Genomic DNA, 19,129 nt, shown 5'->3' with positions numbered 1-19,129 from the left:
ACAAAAACTTAAAAAACCTAAGTTAAATTATTAAATTTATAATAAAAAGCTTTTTGCTATTATTAAAGCTTTGGAAAAATGGAAGGTATATTTGTATGGAGCAAACCACCAAGTTACGGTATACACTAATTACAAAAATTTGGCACATTTTATTACAAGCCAAAACCTTAACAAGCGTTAAATCCGCTGGAACCAATATTTTTAAAATTATAATTTTTAAATTTTGTACCGAAAAGGATCGAAAAACGGAAGGGCAAACGCTTTAAGCAAAAAAAGCAATTACAAAATTGCTATTCCAAAAAAAACCAAAACGCTTTTGGCTTATAAGCCAAAAAAAGCGTTGGTTTTAGCTTAGCAAGCAATGGCTTTAACAACCAAAAAGCAAAGTTAAACTTTAAAAAGGATTTTGGAAATTTATAGGTTGCTAGCTTATAATTACTTAAAGGCCACCAAAACATAAAAAAAGCTCCAATAGCATTACGGATTTACCGGAATTTGGGCAACAATGTTAAAAGCAATAAAAAATTGCTAAATATGCGCTAAAAACAAACCCAGCAAGCACTTTTTTTATAAGCTGCTTTAATTGCTACCAACGCCCAAAAGGGCATAGCAAAAAATTACCATAAATTTTATCGTTAAGCTTTCCAAATCCAAAAAGCCTTTAACGGAAATACAATATAATAGCATATTGGTAGTAATAAATAAACTTACAAAATATGCTTTGTATTTATTATATAAAAAAAGTAATAACGCGCTTACTTTAGCTTACGCTTTTTTTCGGTACGTAATAGCAAATTACGGAATGCCGCAAAAACTAATTACAAACCGAAACAAATTATTTACAAGCAAATTTTGAAAAACGTTTACGGCGTTTTTCGAAGCAAAACACGCTTTATCGATAGCGTATTACCCCCAAACGGACGGATAAACGGAACGAACCAATAAAACGATAAAATAATATTTGCGCTATTATGTTACTTACAAATAGGATAACTGGGTTTAATTGTTACCAATTGCTTAATTTGCGTACAATAATTTTATGCATAAAAGCATAAGGGAAACGCCGTTTTACGCCAATTATAAATATACCCTTACGGCGTACAACGAGCTTAAAGCCGGATTTAAAGCTTTAGTAACGGAAATTTAAATAACGGAGTTTATTAAATTGCACCAAAACTTTTAGGTTAAATTGGAAAATTTGCGTTACCGAATAACAAAGCAAGCTAATAAAAAAAGGATCGAAAAACCAACCTTTAAAAAAGGAAATAACGCTTACCTTTTACGCGCTAATATTAAAATAAAAAGGTTAAACAATAAATTGGATAGGAAAAAATGGGAACCCTTTTGGGTTACCCGTGTTATTTTTCCGGTTAATTATAAATTTTAACTATTACTAACCATGCGAATCCACCCAATTTTTTACGTTTTTTTTGCTAAAACCAGCGTTTCCGGGCTTTAAAAGCACCGAATTAATGGAAATCGACCCCAACTAAAAGTAAAAAGTTAAAGCCATCCTTAACGAGCGAACGCATTACCGCAAAAAGCAATACTTTATTAAATAAAAAGGATAAGGGAATAAGCACAATACGTAAAAAAACATAACAAACTTTAGGAATTGCCAAAAAGCTTTGCAAAAATATCGTTTAAAAAAAAGTTAATAATAACCTTAAAGCTTGCAAAACGCTTTAAATTCGGAAAAATTTGGTAAGCAAAGGAAAAAAGCCCTTACAGCATATCCAAAGAATAAGCTAACAAGTTTAAGCAAAAAAGGATGCCAAAACCTTTCCCTTACATGCATAAAACGAAAACTCCAACAAAGGTTGTACCGGAAATTAAACCCAAAATTTCCCGTTACAAAAACAAATGCGTTACCATTGCGCCATACAATTTATAAAAATTGTTAAAAAAATTACAACTTACCGAATTAAAAAAACGCAAGCAATTTAAAATCGATACCAAACTTTGGGCTTTCGGAATTAGCAAAAAAAAAAAAAAAAAGTTAAATCGACAACCCCGGCTAGGGAAACCGACATCGTCGATTTAACCAAATTGCACCGAAAGTCGAACCCAAATCCTTCCGTTACAAAAACAAACGCGCTACCATTATACTATACGACCGGAAGGAATTGTTAAGGAAATTGCAACTTATTAAATTAAAAAAAAGCAACGGGTTAAGGTTAGGATTAACCCTTAACGCTGCCCAACCAAAAAATAAAGGAAAAAAATTAAATTAAAGCTAAAAAAAAAATAAGCTACCGCTAAAGCAACGGCTCGTTTAGCTTCCTCTTGCTTAATACAATCCAGCTTTTCCACATTATTAATACCGCAACGAACAACGCGCATTATTTTTTTAAACCATAAATCCTTTTAAATGCGCAAACGCTAAACCTAATTGCTTTTAGCACGCATTAACTTTTCGGTTTATCGGCAAAATCGCTTAGCAATAACAAGCTTAGCGTTTAATTTAAGATATTGCTTAACAATTTTACGCAATTGGTTAAAAAAAACCCTTAAAACGTTGCACCAAATACGTTCCAAACGGACGCATTCGGTACAACGAAAAAAATCTTTCGAAAATATTTAACAAAAAGGAAAACCAACGGCTTTACAAACAAAACAAAAAAGCATTAAAATCGAAAAATTAAAAACGATAAATAACAAAACGTGCCGTTAAATAATTTTCCGAACCGAACGTTTTTAAATTTGCCCAAACATTTTGTTAAAAAAAAGGAACGGTTAAACAATAAGGAAAAAAAGTACTTACAATTAACAAAAAGGCAAAGAAAATAGTAATACGTGGCTAAAAGGGCTTGGCCATTAAAAGAAAAATTTAATGTTACAACCAATAACTATTTTTGCCCAAAAAGGAAGGGTAGCACGGTACGGAAACCCCGTAAAAAGTAAAGGGTTACGTAACTACCAGGGATTAATAAATTAGGGAAGCAAAAAAAGTAAGCCATTAATTTAAAAGAAGCTTAAAAAAGCTTACAAAGTTGGCTTCGTAAACCAACTAATCCACAACCCCAAAGGAGTAAGCATTAAAGTATAAAAAGGAAAGGGTTTTTTATTGTTTTAGGTAATTTTTAACTGGGGCTTCGGCATTAGTCAAACTTTAGTTAGCTTCCAAGTAACCCTTAAAGCAAGCATTCAAACCTGCACCCAAATTACCTTGTAAATCCCTTTAACCTGTTAAATTACGTGCTATTGTTCGATACTCCTTTGGTGCCTTACTTTAAGAGCAGAGGCTTGACTGTAACAGCAAGCTTTTAGCTTTGCTTATTAACAAAATTACTAATTCCTTACAAACATTTTCCGTGCAATTTAAAAAATGCTTAAGCTTAAAATGGCCTTTTTACGTCCAAAAAAAACGTTTAAAAGCTTGGCTTCCTAATTGCGCAGCACTTTCCAAATGGAAAAAAACGTATTTATACATAACAATTACTTTATTAAACGCAAATTTAAAAAAAACGTTTAAAACGATCGATGGAATAAAAAAAGTGTTAGGAAATTACGCTTTTATAATTTTTAAAATTGCAATATAAATAAATGCTGGATTTGCAGCAAATTTGGCTGCCGCTTTACCCGGCATTTGCCGGAAAAGCAACGCAAATCGAAAAAGCGTTGGAAACAAAATTGCTAAAGCAACGGCGATTAAAAAAAAAGGGGTTTCCAATTCCTTTTTAAATACGAAAAAAAAGCAATAATAAAAACGACGAAGCACCCGCAAACGATTTACAAATTTAATAAACGGCAAAATTTAGCAATTAATTAAACGATAAAAAAAAACGTTTTCGTTACAATTTTTTACCGTTGTTACCGCAAAATACTTCGTTAATAAAGCTTTTCGTTATTGCATTTACGTTTATTTCCAATGCCAGTTAAATAAAAGCGGCAAAAAGCAAACATTAAAATAATACGTATTTTTTAGCGAAAATAAATGGTATAATATTATGCCCGATATAAAAGCCGCAAAAATTTTAACCGCTGGTTTTACGCAATTTCGAACATTATAACGCTATTTGCTAAATTTCCAAATGGTTATTGGCAATGCCAAGCATTAAATGCGCTTTAGCACAAAAAACGCTTTGTACAATTTCGGCGAAATTATTTTACAAACCCCCGTTAAATTGGTTACTTTCCATATAATTCCAACGCATACCCTTTTTTTTATGTATTTAAAAAATATAAATAAATTAAAGGTTTATTTTAACAATATGCGCAACAAGCTTGTAACCAATTAAAGCAAGCGCGTATTAATTACCAAATAATTAAGCCATTTATGGTTTTTTATTAACAAAATTAACGTTACAACGGTAACTGCTTCGTATTTAATTAATCCATAAAGTACAAAAATGCCTTTTTTAATAAAAGCAAAGCTAAAACGTTTGTATAAACGATTTGGCCATTTTTTTGTTAAGCGCTTTTAGCATATGCTTAACCAAGCAAACCATTGGGTAAATCGCGACGCTTTGCAAATAATTAATTGGGTATGCTACTATTGCCAAACCACGAGCTCCGCCCCGTAACGCTTTAAATTTATGCTTAAAAATAACGTTAATTTTAATTACGAAATAATCGTTAACGTTATGCATTTAAATAACAAACAAATGCTTTATATAATTAATGCAAATATTGCGTTTAACGCCGTAACCTTTTTTAAAAAAGGATTAATTAAAAAAATTTAAAAAGCTTTTAAACGCTGTTAATTTAACATTTATTTTAACCCGTTTAACGTAATATTTTACAATGCAAAAATTAACTTTATTGCAAACGAATTCCAAACGGAAGCAAAACTTTTTAAAATTATTTACCATTAAGTTTTTATAAAAGCTTATTAATTAATAAGCAAAGTTAAAAAGTATTACAAACCTTTCCGTCGTGCTTACGAAATAATTATATATTTATACTTTGTTTTGTTTATAGGAAAAACCTTAATGCTATTGCTAAATGTTGCGTAAAAGAAACCTTTGGGTTTGGCTTAAGGAAAAAAACCTTGCGCTTACGAACCGGTATTGGGTTGGTGTTAAACCGCCGGTTTCGTTTATTGTGGTTCGTTCGATTGCTAATAAATGCTTTGGCAAGGAAGCGTTTTTGTGCCCCCGGCCAAAAGGGTGTAATGGTAAAGTAAAAGTGGGGGCTAACATATAAAAAAATTATAAAAAAAACGTATAAAAAATGTGGTTTTGAAAAAGCGCTATTGTTTTAGGGTAATTCCGGCGATTGCCGCTAGTAAGCAAAAGCTTAATTAGCCGGGTAGTTGTTGCGTAAGGCTAGTATTTCGCGTTTTCCGGCCCCGCGTTATGCTTTCGGGTACGGTTTGTATTTGGTATGGTATAGCTCGTTTTTTGTTGTTATTTTTTTTTATGTAATTAAATATTGGTGGTTGTTTTTGTTAACGTTTTCGTGCGTATTTTTATTAACCCGGTGCTTGGTTGCTTTTGTTAAGGTAGCGGTGTTTTTTATATTTGCCATTCGGGTATTTATAGCTTTATTAAGGGTAGGTAATTGTGTTTGGAGGGTAATCGTGCTTTTTTTCGCTGGCGTAATGGCTTCGGGCGGGTTCGAAAAGGTTGCTTTTTCGCCGGTGCCTTTTTTTTGCTTTATTTGCTTTTTTTCCTTTTTCCTTTCCTTTTTTCTTTTTCCTTTTTTTCCTTTTTTACCTTTTCCTTTTTAACTTTTTTTTTTTTGGTGCAATGCTTTTTTTTTAACCGTTACCTTTTTATTGCATTGCTTCCGGTTAATTTTTATCGCTTTAATTTTTTTAACGCGCTTTTTATTTTTAGCGCTTAATTGCATTTTCTTTCCTTTCGTTTCCGGCCATTCCCAATTTTACTTTTAATTTTAATTAATTGCAATGCTAATTAACGGTTTTTCCCAAAAAAAAAGCACGGCTAAAGCCAATTTTGCCAAACGCGTTAACCGCGGCGGTAACAGCGCTTGTAATAATGGTTGGGCGGTAATTATTGCTTTTCCTTTTTCCAATCCCGTTGTTTTTAACGCTTTTTTTGCCCGGCCCGCTCCCCGTACTTTTCCGGTGGAAATGCCCAATAATAATAACGGTTTTTTTAGCACCAGCAATAACAACGGCGGCAACGCGCGGGTTAATACTAATTATATAGTTTGTTTTTTTTTATTTTTTCGCCGCCGAATCGTTTTCGTTTTTTTATTTTAATTTAATTTTTTCGTTTAGCAATACAAATTTATAACCCGCGAAGCGATAAACGCTTTAACGGAAATCCCCAAAGGCATTTTGCTTTACCATCGAATAACGTAAGTGCTTTTTTCGTTCCCTTCCCGTTCGCGCTCCGGCTAACTATTTAATCCTTTACGAAATAATTAAAAAAAATGTTTTAATATCCATTTAAATTTAACGCTTTAAAAAATAATTAAAGCATTAAACAATACCGCCAAATTTAATGGGCTGGTTTTTACGCTATTCGTTTTCGGTGCTATGCCCCGATTAATTAGCAATTCGGCACTTACGGGAACGCAAATTTAACAAGCAATAACAATTATTAAAGTTATAGCAAAGCTACGCAAGCTTTTTGCTAAACAAAAGGTTAATAACGCTTTAAATACGCGCAACAGTTCGAACATCGAAAAAACGTTATTTAATTTTTTCGTTTTGGGAAATAAGGTTTTCGTATACCGAAAAAAAAAAAATAGCAAAAACTTTTTAAAATTTTAATAATAATAAATAATAAAATTATTATTAATATGCTAAACGGTTTAATAACGTTCCGTAACATTATTTGCAAGCTTTATTATAAATTGGAAAAGCAACATATAATAGGTTTAAAAAAGCAACCAAAACCGTTTGCATATTTAATTTTGCCCAAACCGCAATTCCAAAAACAACCCCGTAAAATTACCAAATATTAAAACCATAATTTAAAAAGTAGCAATAAAAACGATTTTAAAATCGGAAATTCCTTACCGCCGCTTCCGCGCTAACGAAAAAAATTACGCAAAGCATTTAAGCTTTTAATACCCTAAGGTATTGCATTAACGGAAATACCGGATTCCAAACGCGATAAACGCTTTAAACAAAACGCCGCGCGAAAAATCGCCTTTTTAGCTTTTATTAGCGCGAAAAAAACAAAATTTATGCGTTTAGCGCTCCATTACCGTTAAATTGGAAAGATTACGACCTTTAGCAAACCGTTTAAACAATTAAACCAAAAAAAAATCGGGAATTTGCTAGCTAACGATATAATAAAACCGATTAAAAAATAGCAAATTAACAAATTGGCAAAGGTTTTTAGCTTACGAATGGTTAAAAAGGTTAAAAAAACAAATTCGGCACTTTACGAAAAGTCGAAATTTATGGTTTAAAGGTATAACGATTAAAAAAAGGCAATTTTGCTTATTTAATTTTTAACAATTATGCAATGCAATTAACGTTTAATATTTGCGCTTGCACCAAGCTTTATAGCTACAAGCAACCAATTAATAATTCGGGATATTAATTAAGCATATATTTAAGCCAAAATTAAATTGCAAAAAACCGTTTACTTGCGTTTGCTTAAAAATTTGCAGCAACATTATTTACTTAAAACTTTGCTTCGTTTAATTAAACCGCTTTACAAATTGGCCGAAGCGGAATTGCATTGGTTTGTTACATACCAAAAGCATTACAAAAAACGTTTAAATTGCTTTATTTCCAATTACAATTTTTGCTTGCTTTTTTTATAAATTAGCAAAGGCTTTAAAATCGTTAGCATACAAACCAACGATATGCTAAATTTAAGCAATAAAGCTTTTATAAAAAAGGAAAAAATTGCTTTTTTGGAAGCAAGCTTTAAAACCAGGCCACGGTTTATTTTAAGCCCGGAAAATGAAAGCTATTTTAACGGTTGCAAAATAACGATTGGCAAAACGATTATTTGCATGCAGCAAAAGGGATAAGCAAATCGGCTTAAGCTTGTGCCCCGCAAAAGCGATAATACCCAACGATAATACGTGGTTTAACGCGTACGAAAAGCGTATATTAGCTTTATATACCAGCTAAAAGCCGCATTTAATTGCTTTATAACTATATAAGCCCAAAAACCCCTTTAACGCAAATGTTACCAAATTTAACAAACGCATTTAATGGCAAATCGATAACGCGGATAAAGGTTTAAATTACGTAAAAATCGATTTGGCACAAGCTAAGCTATACGTATTTGTAAACGGGTCCTTTGCTAATAACAAAAATTTAAATTTACAAATTGGGTTTTTGGTTGTTTTTGGCACGGAATAAAGCATAAAGCAAAAAAATAGCTTTTAAATTATTAAAAATATATTGCATTAAAGCTTTGTTAAGTGCAAAAAAGTAATACGCAATATTTTTGCAAGCAAAATTTACGGTATGGTTAGCGGGTTTAATGCTGGTTACGTTTTAAAAATTACGCTTTTTGCGATTAGCAAAAAGCTAAAATTGCCTTTTTGCAAGCTGGTAATTTGCATAAACAATTTATTGTTTTACCAATGCTTTATTTAATTTGGAATAATAACGGAAAAACGCTTTATAATAAATATTATAGCTTTCCGTAAGTTTTATAAAAAGCGGGAAATTAACGAAATCCGGTGGATCGCAAAAGCAAATAACTTTGCAAACGCTATAACCAAAAATTAACCAAATAAAGCTTTTAAAAATTTCGTTAGCTCCAACATTACGATAATAAAAATTAAAAAATGGGTAAAGCGAAATTAAAAGTAAAAAAAACCAAAGGTTGCTTTAATCGATTTTTTTTTCCATTTTTATAACAAGCTATTAACCCCAAAAACGCAACGCGCAAAGCATGGAACCGTACTTTTTATAATTAATAAAAACAGCAAAACAAAAGCTTAAAAAAACGATATTATTATTTTTTTAAATTTCCTTTACTTTTCGTTTTTTTTGTCCGCTATTCTTATAAAGGCCGCAGCATCCCATATACGGAAAGCTGCTAATCGGCCCGCTTTAATACGCTCCGCTCGCGTTATCGTAAAAAGGTTATTGTTAGCCTTAGCAAACGTACTATTTTTGCCCGCATCCTTTTCGGCAAAAAAACAGCATTATTTTGCAAATGGTTCGCTATTTATTAAGCTTTTACAACCAAATAACTTTTATTAAAAAAAGCATTTCGATTATTTAATATAAAAATAAATTTATAGTTTTTTTGCAAACCTTTTTATTTTAACGCTATATAGCAAAAAATTTAAAAGCCAAACGTATAATTAAAAAAAGATTAAAAATAATTATTAATTCGAATTTACAAATAAGCTTTTAAAAATTGAAATGCTTATATGGGCTTGCATGTATAGCCCGAAGCGCATAGCCAATATTTATTCCTGTTTGGAATTTGGTTCCAATAGCCATTACCGTTACCCAACTTAAGCATTTTGCCAGCCAAAATTAATTTAAAGCATTTTAAGCATAAAATCGATCGGAAATTCCCTTTTTTACCGCGCCTATTAAAGCTTGCAAAGGATATCGGGCTTTTATTACCAGTAATAAAACAAATGGAAGTTTTAAAAAAAAATTTAACCTTTTTTTTCCCTTTTTTCCCGGGAATTAATTAATTGGAACAAGCGTTAAATTATTAAGCAAACGAATCGATATTTACAATTATATTTAACGAATCCTGTAATTGCGTTGGAATAACCGTTAATTGCTTAAAAAGTTTAAATTTAACTATAACCTGCTTGTCCTAATCGTTGGACGATTTAACGGGCTGTTTAAAAAGCTTAAGCTTAGCCATAGCTTGTTCGTTTTAATCGTTAAACGATTCGACGGGCTGTTTAAAAAGCTTAAGCTTAAATATAACTTGCTTGTTTTAATTGTTAAACAATTTGGTATGTTGCTTAAAAAGTACAAGTTAAATTACGGCCTGTTTATACTGTTTGGTAAAAAATTCGTTTTAAATTTAAAAAGTTAAAAGTTTTGCAAGCTCCTTTTTTTTATTACAATTAGCCTTTTGCGCGGTTAAATTTTTATTTAATTGGCCGAAAAAATCGGTTTGCGCATCCATTAAATCGGCATAATTTATATAACGCATTAATGCCGCTTTCGTAGCAATAGCTTTTTCCGGATTTAAAAAAGATTCGCTACGCGTACCATACGCGCTTTCCGCTTTTTCGAAAGCACGTTTAGCAAGCTTAAAAATTTCCAAAAAAACGGAAGCGAAATCGTTGTTAGCCATTTCCGGCTTTATTAAATTAAAAGGATATCGCACCCGCTTTTTTTTTTTTTTAACGATATTTTTTTTTAAAACGATCCGCAAATCGATTTAACGCAAATTTTGCAAACGTATTTACCGTATTAAATGGCGTAAAAAAATTAGCGCTTAAAATTCCCGCATCGATTTTAAAAGGATTAACGAATTTGGAAAGGCCAATATTTAAATTGTGCGTCGAAATAACGTAAAGGTTAACAAGTTAATTAATAACCAAATCCTTAAACGGATTTTACGCAAGCTTAATTCCTTTTTTAATATAATTAACGGAATTAACAATTAAATTAAGGACCGGATCCAATTAAAGCTCGTTTTTTTTATTAATTTAACCAGCTTATGTAGCAATTTCGCCTTTATTATTGCTTTGCTCGGGATTTTTTTGGTTTTTAATGCGGCGGTTCCTGCGCTTGCGGTTACCGGAAAAACTTTTTTTCTTTTGGTATTAGCTATCGTAATTGCAAAACGATTTGGAAAAGTAAAAAATATTTAATTGGAACGTTAATAAATTGCAGGATAGCAAGGTATAAAAGTTAAAAAGTAAAATTTACCGGTTTAAATTTATTAAATTGCAAGCAAAATGGAAAAAGTGCTTTTTATAAGCGCAAATTTTATTTTTAAAAATTACAAAAGCATTCGTAATTATTATTTTTTGTTAAAACGATTTTTTAAATAACCTTTTGTTGCGCTAAAAATCCAAGCTTGCATTACCTTTTTTTTATTATTTTTTACGTTAATAACCCAATGCTTCCAAACGCATAAAAACGCCTTTTTAAAGCGCACATTTCGATTACTTTCTTTTTAGCTTCCATTTACGGCTTATATAAACCGCCCATTTATTAAATAAAAATCCGGATTACCAAATCCGGCGTTTTTTTTTATAACAAAATTTATTTATTAAGCTTTAAAAAATCCCGGTAATTTCCGGAACGGGCTTTTTTTGTTTAAAAAAGATTTACCCGTTGCCCGCGCACAAAAAAAAAAGTGCCGGTATTAAAATAGTATTTTTATACGCGTGCAATCCAAAAAAAAGGTTATTACGAAAGCTCCGGGATTTTCCGGATCCCGCACGGGCCAATATTATTTGCTTTAAGCAAAGCAAAAAACCACCTTTTGGGGTAATCGTTCTTAAGCATATAACGGGCAATCCTGTGCTTTCCTTTTGGCAAATAAATTCTTTCCTTTTCGTGCACAATAATAGGACTTTTCCCCAAATTATAAAGATTTTTGTTTACCCTTTACAGGAAATTTCCGAGCCGTTAACAAGAGTACCAAACTCTTACTAACAAAGTTAATAGCTAAACGAAATTAACTTATTATAAAAGTTTGTTATTATTAATTTGGCTTTTTTGTAATTTAATGCTATTACATTTTCCAATTAATTAATTGCTATCCTTTTAATTTTAACCAAAACGCCGTTATAATTAGCGCTAATTACAATAAAATTATTGCTATCCGCAAATTATATTAAAAATATATAAACCGAAAGGATTGGCCAAGCTTTACGTACTTTACGTTTTTTACCAAAATAAATTACCAGCGTACCCCGTAATATTTTTTTTAGCTTTATCGTTAAATTTTGCGTGCTAAATTACTTTCCAAAATATAAACGTATCGATTTAAATAATAACTTTAAGCGAAAAAATTATTGCAAAATTAAATTAATGCTATATTATCCTTACTTTACGTTTAACGCTTTTAAAACCGTGCTTAGCAAAACCTTTAATACTTTTTCCAAAGCATACGAACATTACCGGGCCAATTGCTTTGCTTATAACGAAAATGGTTATATTTGCATCGATAAAAATAAAATCGAAAGCGTTAACAATAAATTCGAAAATAACCTTAAAGCTATTAATAACCCGGCGAATTTTACACGCGTTAATTAAATTTATTTCGTTGCTAAATTCCTTTGTTAAAGTTTAAAATTAAAAATATCGAAATATTCGGCAACCAAAATTTCAACTTAACAAAAAATTGGTAATTTTACATTGGCCGCTATGCTAATTTTTTTTTTAGCATTGGTTTTATTAAAAAAAATTCCGGCAAAATAATTTGGAAATTAATAATACCGTTTTGCTATTTGCTTTAAACTAGCTAAACCCGTAATAGCAATTATATTATAATTAAATCGTTAATTATTAAATATTAACCGTTAATTTTAACCGGTACTTTTTTACCCGCCGTTGTTAGCGTAAGCATTAATTGCTTTTTTAAATTAATAAACGTAAAGGTACAAGCAAAACTTTTGTTTTTAATTTTATTTGTTTTAGCTTTTGCGCTTTTAATATTGTTCGTAACATTAACCGAAATATTGTTAAGCGTGCCGTACCGATTGGCGTAATAATTAATTGTTACAAAGAAGACAGTATAAACTGTAAAGGAAAGGTTTTAGGCAGAGATAGCAGATGCCTAAAGCATTCGAAGAGCGGTCCCTCTGCCTGAAAGCGTATAACGCTTCCAGGCATTAAAAGGGAAGCTTAGTAAGCAAAAAAAACGCGGGGGTTACGTGTATATAAAGGGCAAAGGCTTTTACAAAGCCCTGCACTTTAAATCCCTTCCTTTTTAAAGCTTATTAACCGGAATAGCTTTATACCGTGCTTATCCCTTTTACTTGCAACAATTATAAACCCGGCAACTTTTAAACCCTTTAACGTAAAGTAAAAGGCTTAGCAGCACGGATTTATTCCCTTTTTATTACCTTTATTAAATCGTTCCCAAACGCGCTTTTCCAAGCGCGTTTATCCTTTTTTTCCTTTTCGCAATTCTTTTACGAAAAAATTCTTACGCTTCCAAAACCTTTTTCGACAAAATTTTTTTTGCCAAAGCAAATTTCGTTGTTAATTCCGAACGTTACTAAAAACCTTTGTTAAATTCCTTTTTTTTAACTTTTACATTTTTACGCTTTTAAAGCTTTTAACCCTTTATTCCTTACCGTTTTACTTTTACGAACTTCCGGTTGCTACTAGTTATAAATGGCACGGATAACGATTTTTTCGTAATAACGCTATTTAAAAATTAAAAGCAATGGCTTACGTAATTTACGGCGCTCCGTTAAAACGCATTAATTTTAAGGATTTAAAACCAGGTTAATTTTAATTTAAAGTTCCCGAACGACGTACAAGCCAATAAAACTTTAAATTTTAATTTTTTTGCAGCAAAGGCCCGGGCTAAACACGTTAAAAACTATAAATTTAAACGTTTGGTTTGGCAAACGATTTTTTCGACCAAAAAAAAAAGGCTTGCTTAAAAGCTTAACAAAGCAAAAGCAAAGCTACGCAAAAATTTAATCCCGAACTTTCCCAAGCCCTTTCGGTTTTTACCAAAGGTAATTTTAAAGCCAAGCATAAAAAAGCGCTTAAAGCAAAGGATACCGCAAGCAAAACCGTTTCGAAAAAAATTATAACCTTTTCCAAATGGATTAACTTTTTTGTAAACTTTGTTGCGCTTGCAAACGCGCAATTAAAAGCTTAAGCTAATAATTACGTTACTTTCCGTAGCACCATTATTTGCTTAAAAACGCTTTACGCTTTTACTTTTATAATAAAAATTTAAATAATTTTTTAAAAGTACCGCAATACGTTTAAAAAGGCCGCTAGCACCATAAACGTTAACTAATAATTTCCAAAATTTTAAGCAATATTTATTTAAACCAAAATTAAAAACGTTTTTAAAGTATAAAGCTTTACGCTTATGCTTAACTTTTTTAAGCACATAAAGCGTTTTAACCCTTTTTGGGCAAAGCGTTACCGTTAAAAAGTAATTACGGGCGATTTTACGGAAAAAATAAATACTTTGGTTACTAAATTTTTAACAATCCTTTTTTAATACCGCATTAATAATTCGGGCATTAAAAAAAAGCTTGCGTTTTTAATTTTTAGGGGCGCATTTAAAAATAAAAACAAAAAAGCTAAAAACATTTAACGAAATAACGCAATAACGTATAAATGCTTGGCTTGCATTTAAAACCATTCCTGGAAACCGAAAAATTGCTAAAAGCTCGTTTACGTGCTTACCGGCAATTCCAAACGCTTTTGCAACAAATTAAGCAACGAAAAGTGCAAAAAAATTAAAAAGTTTTTGGAAAAAAACCGTTGGAAATTATTTAAAAAATCCTTCCTTTCCAAAAGCAAATTTAAAAATTCCGTTTAAAAAAAGCAAGCCAAAAGCGCGTTAAATTCCGGTTTCCGAACTTTAAAAAAAAAGTGGGATTTAAATGCGGCCGTACTTAAAATGCTTTTGTTTTAAAGCGTTTTTTTGGCTTTTAATATTATAAAAAACATTTATTTTAAAAGCACGCTATTTAATAATTGCGGTTTGCTTTACATTGTTAACAATAAAAAGCGTTTTAATAAAAAGTTATTCCAATCGTTAAACGGTACCAAAACGATTTAATGCGGCATTTAATACCTTCCGATTTTGGAACGTAGCATTTGTACGCTTTTTAGCTTTTTAAACGGAAACGGAAACTTTAAGCTTTACAACGTTATTTTAATAAAAGGCTTCCATATTAATATTATTTCGAAAGCCCGTTTAAACGCCAAAAGGGTATAGTTTTGCGGGAAAAACGCAATTTTGCGCATTAAGGAAATTATTAACGGGAAAGTAATTAAACGCTTTTAGCGCAAAAACAACGTAATATTTTATAAATACAAATTTGTTGCTATTTACTTTGTATTAACCACGTTGCAATTTTTTTTAAAAAATACGGTTTTAATTTTTGCAATTAAAGAATTTTTACGCCGCAAGCGTGCTACGCATACGTAACGTTTATTTTCGAACTTTACGAAACCGCAAAAAAATACCGCCAATTTTTAGCATTTGCGCAAAGGTTATTTAAAATTATAAACGCTAAAAGCTTTTGTTTGGAACGCCCGAAACGTTAAAATTAAAGGATTTAAACGGATCGAATGCAAAGCATGCGCAACAATTTACGCTATAATTATCGTTTCCAAGCGCTTTATAAAAAAGGCCATGCGCTTTTTTTGGAAAGTTTGGTTTAACTTATTCGATTATTTTAAATCGAAATTAAAAATAAATTAAGTTTTATTATTAATAAACAAATACAGCGGCAAAACTTAAAGCTTTACATTTTTAAACAAAAAGGAACCGATAGTTACCAAAATTTTAAAGGAATGGAAAGCGTAAGTAAAAAAATAGTACGAATTGCTTGTTGTTACTTTTAAATACAACCAAAAAAAGTTTATTATATTTGTAAAAAGGTTTTCGAAGTACGAAAAATGGGTTTAAGCTAAAAGCATTATTATCGAAACTTTACCGTTATACATTTACAAGCTTAACGGAATAATTAAACGTACGGAATAAAACGTTATTACGAAAAGGATACGCATGCGTAAAAGCGCAAAATTTTTTAAACATTTATAACCAAAAGCGGTTTACGCTGCCGTTTAGCTAAAAAATATAAATTTTTTACCGTTAAAAAGCATGCGCGCTTTTAACGATATTTTTTTAAATTAATTTTGGGGGTAATTTTAGCATTACGCCCCGAAACTTTTTACGGGTTTAACAACCAATTTAAAACCGGATTGGAACGGCATTTACGCTTACAAATGCAAAATTTATCCTTTAAACGTAAAAAAGTCCTATAACGCGAATTTTAAACACTTTAAAATTAATTTTCGTATTAAGGTTAAATATTTAATAAATTATTAAATTTCCAACATTTACCGGATTTAAATCCCGTTAAAAAAAAGTAATAATTATAAAAAACGTTAAATTTAATAAAAAAAGCTTTTTTAAAAGCAAATAAAAAAAGGACCCGATTAACGTGGCTATTTACAATTTGTTAATTAAATATAACAAAACGGAAAACCCGTTTGCAACCCGAAAAGGAATTATTAATGCGCTAAAGCTTTTTTAACCGGAAAAGCTTTAAACATTTACTTTTGTTACCAAGCATTAAAGTTAAAAATTGGGGGTAAAAAAGCCAGGTTTTATTGTAACCACAAAGGTTAAAACCGCAAAAGATTCGGCCAACGGGCCGGATTTAAACGCGCATAAATTCTTAATTCCAAATGCTTTAAAAAATGGCCATAAAATAAAGCAAATGCGTAATACGGGCTTTTTACGTATAAGCAATTCGTATTACGGCCTTACACGGCCCGGGAAAAGCGATAGTTTCCCGCCGGTAAAGGGTAAAAGTAATAACGAACCCGAAAAACAACCTTTAAAACCGTTAAGGCTAGCTTTACTTTATAAAGCAATAAACCGGTCCTTGCTTATTTTAAAACCGGATATGCTAGTTGCAATTACAAGCGGCACCTTTGCGGCGCCTTTAATTACAATACCAAAAGCGTTTAAAGCTTTTAAAAATTTGTTCGAAACAAACCCAAACAAGCAAAAAGCGCCGCTTTCTTTTTTCCTCCGGTTAAAAAGGGCAAAGGCTAACCCCGCAAAAGAACGAACCCTTTGCTTTTGCCCAAAGCCTTTTTTTTTAACGCGCTTTTACCGAACTTGCTAATAATTACGTTTAAGGCAATCCGCGCCGCAATGCATACGGCCGCAAAGGAAAAAAAAAAAAAAAAGGAAAGCAAACAACGCAATAACTTTAACAACGCCATTTTTTATTACGGCTTAACAATAGCGTTTAACGCTTTTAAATTGGAAATTAAAAACGTTATTTTTAAAATAAGCTTAATAAATAAAAGCTAACAAGCTTTTTTCGATACGTATTTGCTTAATTAATAAACGGCGATTAAAAAAAGTAATTTCGGCCATTGCCCGGTTTACAAAATAATTGCAATTACCGTAGCAAAAATATCGAAACGCAATAGCCTTTAAAAAAACAAACGGTTATACCGAAACGAATTATAACAAATTCCGAAATTTTAACAAAAGTTTAATACGCATTTATATAAAAAAAATTTAAATAATTTGCTTTCGGGAAAATTAATAAATTACTAAAAAAAAAATTTGGAAAAAAATTCCGAAAAATTTGCTTAGTAACAAAGCCATTAATATTGTTTGGGTATTTATTTATAAATTTAACAAAAACGGTTACGTTACAAATTATAAATTTTGCGCGGTAATTAAAGGTAATTAATAACCCAACGGTTTAAAAAAAACTTACGTTGTTACGCTTGCAACCAAAAGCTTTAAAATTATAATAGCAATTATGGCTTATTTCGATTTTAAAGCGCATTAAATTAACGTTAATAAAGCCTTTTTTTACGCAAAAATTGGCGATAACCATATACCCGTTTACGTAAAGTTCTTTTTTGGGTATTACCGAAAAAGGTTTGTGGCCCGGTTTAAAAAAGCCTTGTACGGGTTACGAAATTTACCGAAATTGTAATACTTGGCCTTTAAAAAAACCTTTAAAAAGCTAAAGCTTACCCCGTTAACGGAAAAGCTTTATTTATTTATAAGCACAAAACGTAAAATTTTTTTCCTTTTGTACGTTAATAATATAATTATTTTTAACCGTGCTACGCATTTAAAAATGGTAGCAAAAGTATTAAACGGTTTTAAAAAGGAATACAAAATAAAAAAAAACCATTTAAAATTTTCCTTAAAATTTAAATCGTAAGGGATAAAAAGGTACGGATAGTAACCCTGCATTACAATTTTTATATTAACAAAATCGTTAACACTTTTAATTTTAAAAACAAAAGCGTAAAGCGTTCCCCTTTGCCCAGCCAAACGCTTAAAAAGAATTTAAGGGTAACGATACCCGCCGAAATCCTGGCCATGCAAAAAAAAGTTGGATTTATACTTTATACGGCCATTACTATCCGCTTAAACGTTGCTTTTGCAAGCGCAAAACTTTCCAAATACCTTACAAACCCAAGTAAAAAGCATTTAAAAGCGGCAAACCATACCTTTTTGTATTTAAAAAGGTTGAAATCCTATTGCATCCGGCTAAAAAACGTTTTAAAGTCCAACCATTTGCTCCTTGCTTTAAACGCTTTTTTTGCTAACAATAAAAAAACGAAAAAATTGTTTAAAAAATACGTTATATTTTTATTCGAAAAGCCCGTAGCGTAAAAAACAAAGAAATAAGCTACCGTTATAACGTCCATTACAAAAACAAAGCTTTTAGCGTTTATAAAATTCGGAAAAAAAATTATTGCTATGCAAAGGTTTTTCCGAAATTTACGCTTAAAAATTAATATTCCTTAAAAACTTTATTATAACAATATATAAACGATTCGATTAATAATTAAAAAGGGCACCCGCATTAATACGGCTTTAAAGCACGTAAATATTATAAATATGTAGTTACGCTAAAAGTACCAAAAAAGAATGTTTAACGTAATATATTTTAAAACCGCTTTTATACCAGCAAACGGGCTTATTAAAAACTTCCCGCTTTACAAATTTAAAACATTTAAAGTTGCTTTAAAGTTATACGATTTTTTTAAAAACGGGTTGGCAAATTTAATACGCAGTTAAAAACTTTGGAATAAATACCAAAAGCATATAACGTTTGCATAAAAGCATAACGCAAATTCCTTTTTTATTAATTAATATAAAGCATGCCGGTTTTAAATAATAAAACGGCATTTAATTATAACGCGTGCAATTTTTAAAAGCGCTGCACCTTTTTTTTATTCATTTTTTTTTTCTATTTTAACTTTAGCCTTTACTTATTATTTAATAAATAAAAACATTTTTATAAAAGGAATAACCCCGAATTATTGCGGTTTTAATGTTACTTTTTTAACCTTTTTCGTTATTATTACCATTTTCCTTTTTTTTTAGGATTGGGCTACGAAAAGCAAAATTATTTTAACGAAAAGCCTTTTTATTCCTTTTTTTAACTTTATCTTTTTACTTGCTACCCGATTTCGGGTAAAGCTTAAAAAAATGGCTTATTACTTTTTTAAACTTTTTAATTTTAAAACGAAAGCTACCCAAAAACTCCTTTTGGAATAAAGCAATTGCAATGCGCAATTAAGGCAAAAAGG

At 30.8% G+C, this 19,129-nt stretch overlaps 3 protein-coding genes across 3 annotated transcripts; 2 read left to right on the top strand and 1 right to left on the bottom strand.

Moving 5' to 3' along the window:
- Positions 1–5,945: 5,945 nt before the first annotated feature.
- Positions 5,946–6,417, top strand: GGTG_04807 (hypothetical protein; the record flags this gene model as incomplete). The annotated part of the gene is made up of 4 exons (XM_009222604.1): positions 5,946–5,956; positions 6,070–6,118; positions 6,191–6,270; positions 6,393–6,417. 4 exons carry the CDS (start codon positions 5,946–5,948, stop codon positions 6,415–6,417), a joined length of 165 nt encoding a protein of 54 aa, XP_009220868.1.
- Positions 6,418–8,353: 1,936 nt separating this feature from the next.
- Positions 8,354–8,676, top strand: GGTG_04806 (hypothetical protein; the record flags this gene model as incomplete). The annotated part of the gene is made up of 3 exons (XM_009222603.1): positions 8,354–8,440; positions 8,529–8,534; positions 8,650–8,676. The coding sequence occupies 3 exons, from the start codon at positions 8,354–8,356 to the stop codon at positions 8,674–8,676; spliced, it is 120 nt and encodes a 39-aa protein (XP_009220867.1).
- Positions 8,677–13,724: 5,048 nt separating this feature from the next.
- Positions 13,725–14,171, bottom strand: GGTG_04805 (hypothetical protein; the record flags this gene model as incomplete). Its single annotated transcript, XM_009222602.1, has 2 exons — positions 13,725–13,992; positions 14,125–14,171. Coding segments are annotated over 2 exons (315 nt in total), but the record flags the coding sequence as incomplete, so codon positions are not given.
- Positions 14,172–19,129: the final 4,958 nt, after the last annotated feature.

Source organism: Gaeumannomyces tritici (assembly GCF_000145635.1).
Source record: "Gaeumannomyces tritici R3-111a-1 unplaced genomic scaffold supercont2.2, whole genome shotgun sequence".
Lineage (NCBI taxonomy): Eukaryota > Fungi > Ascomycota > Sordariomycetes > Magnaporthales > Magnaporthaceae > Gaeumannomyces > Gaeumannomyces tritici.
This window is presented reverse-complemented; position numbering and strand designations above follow the sequence as displayed.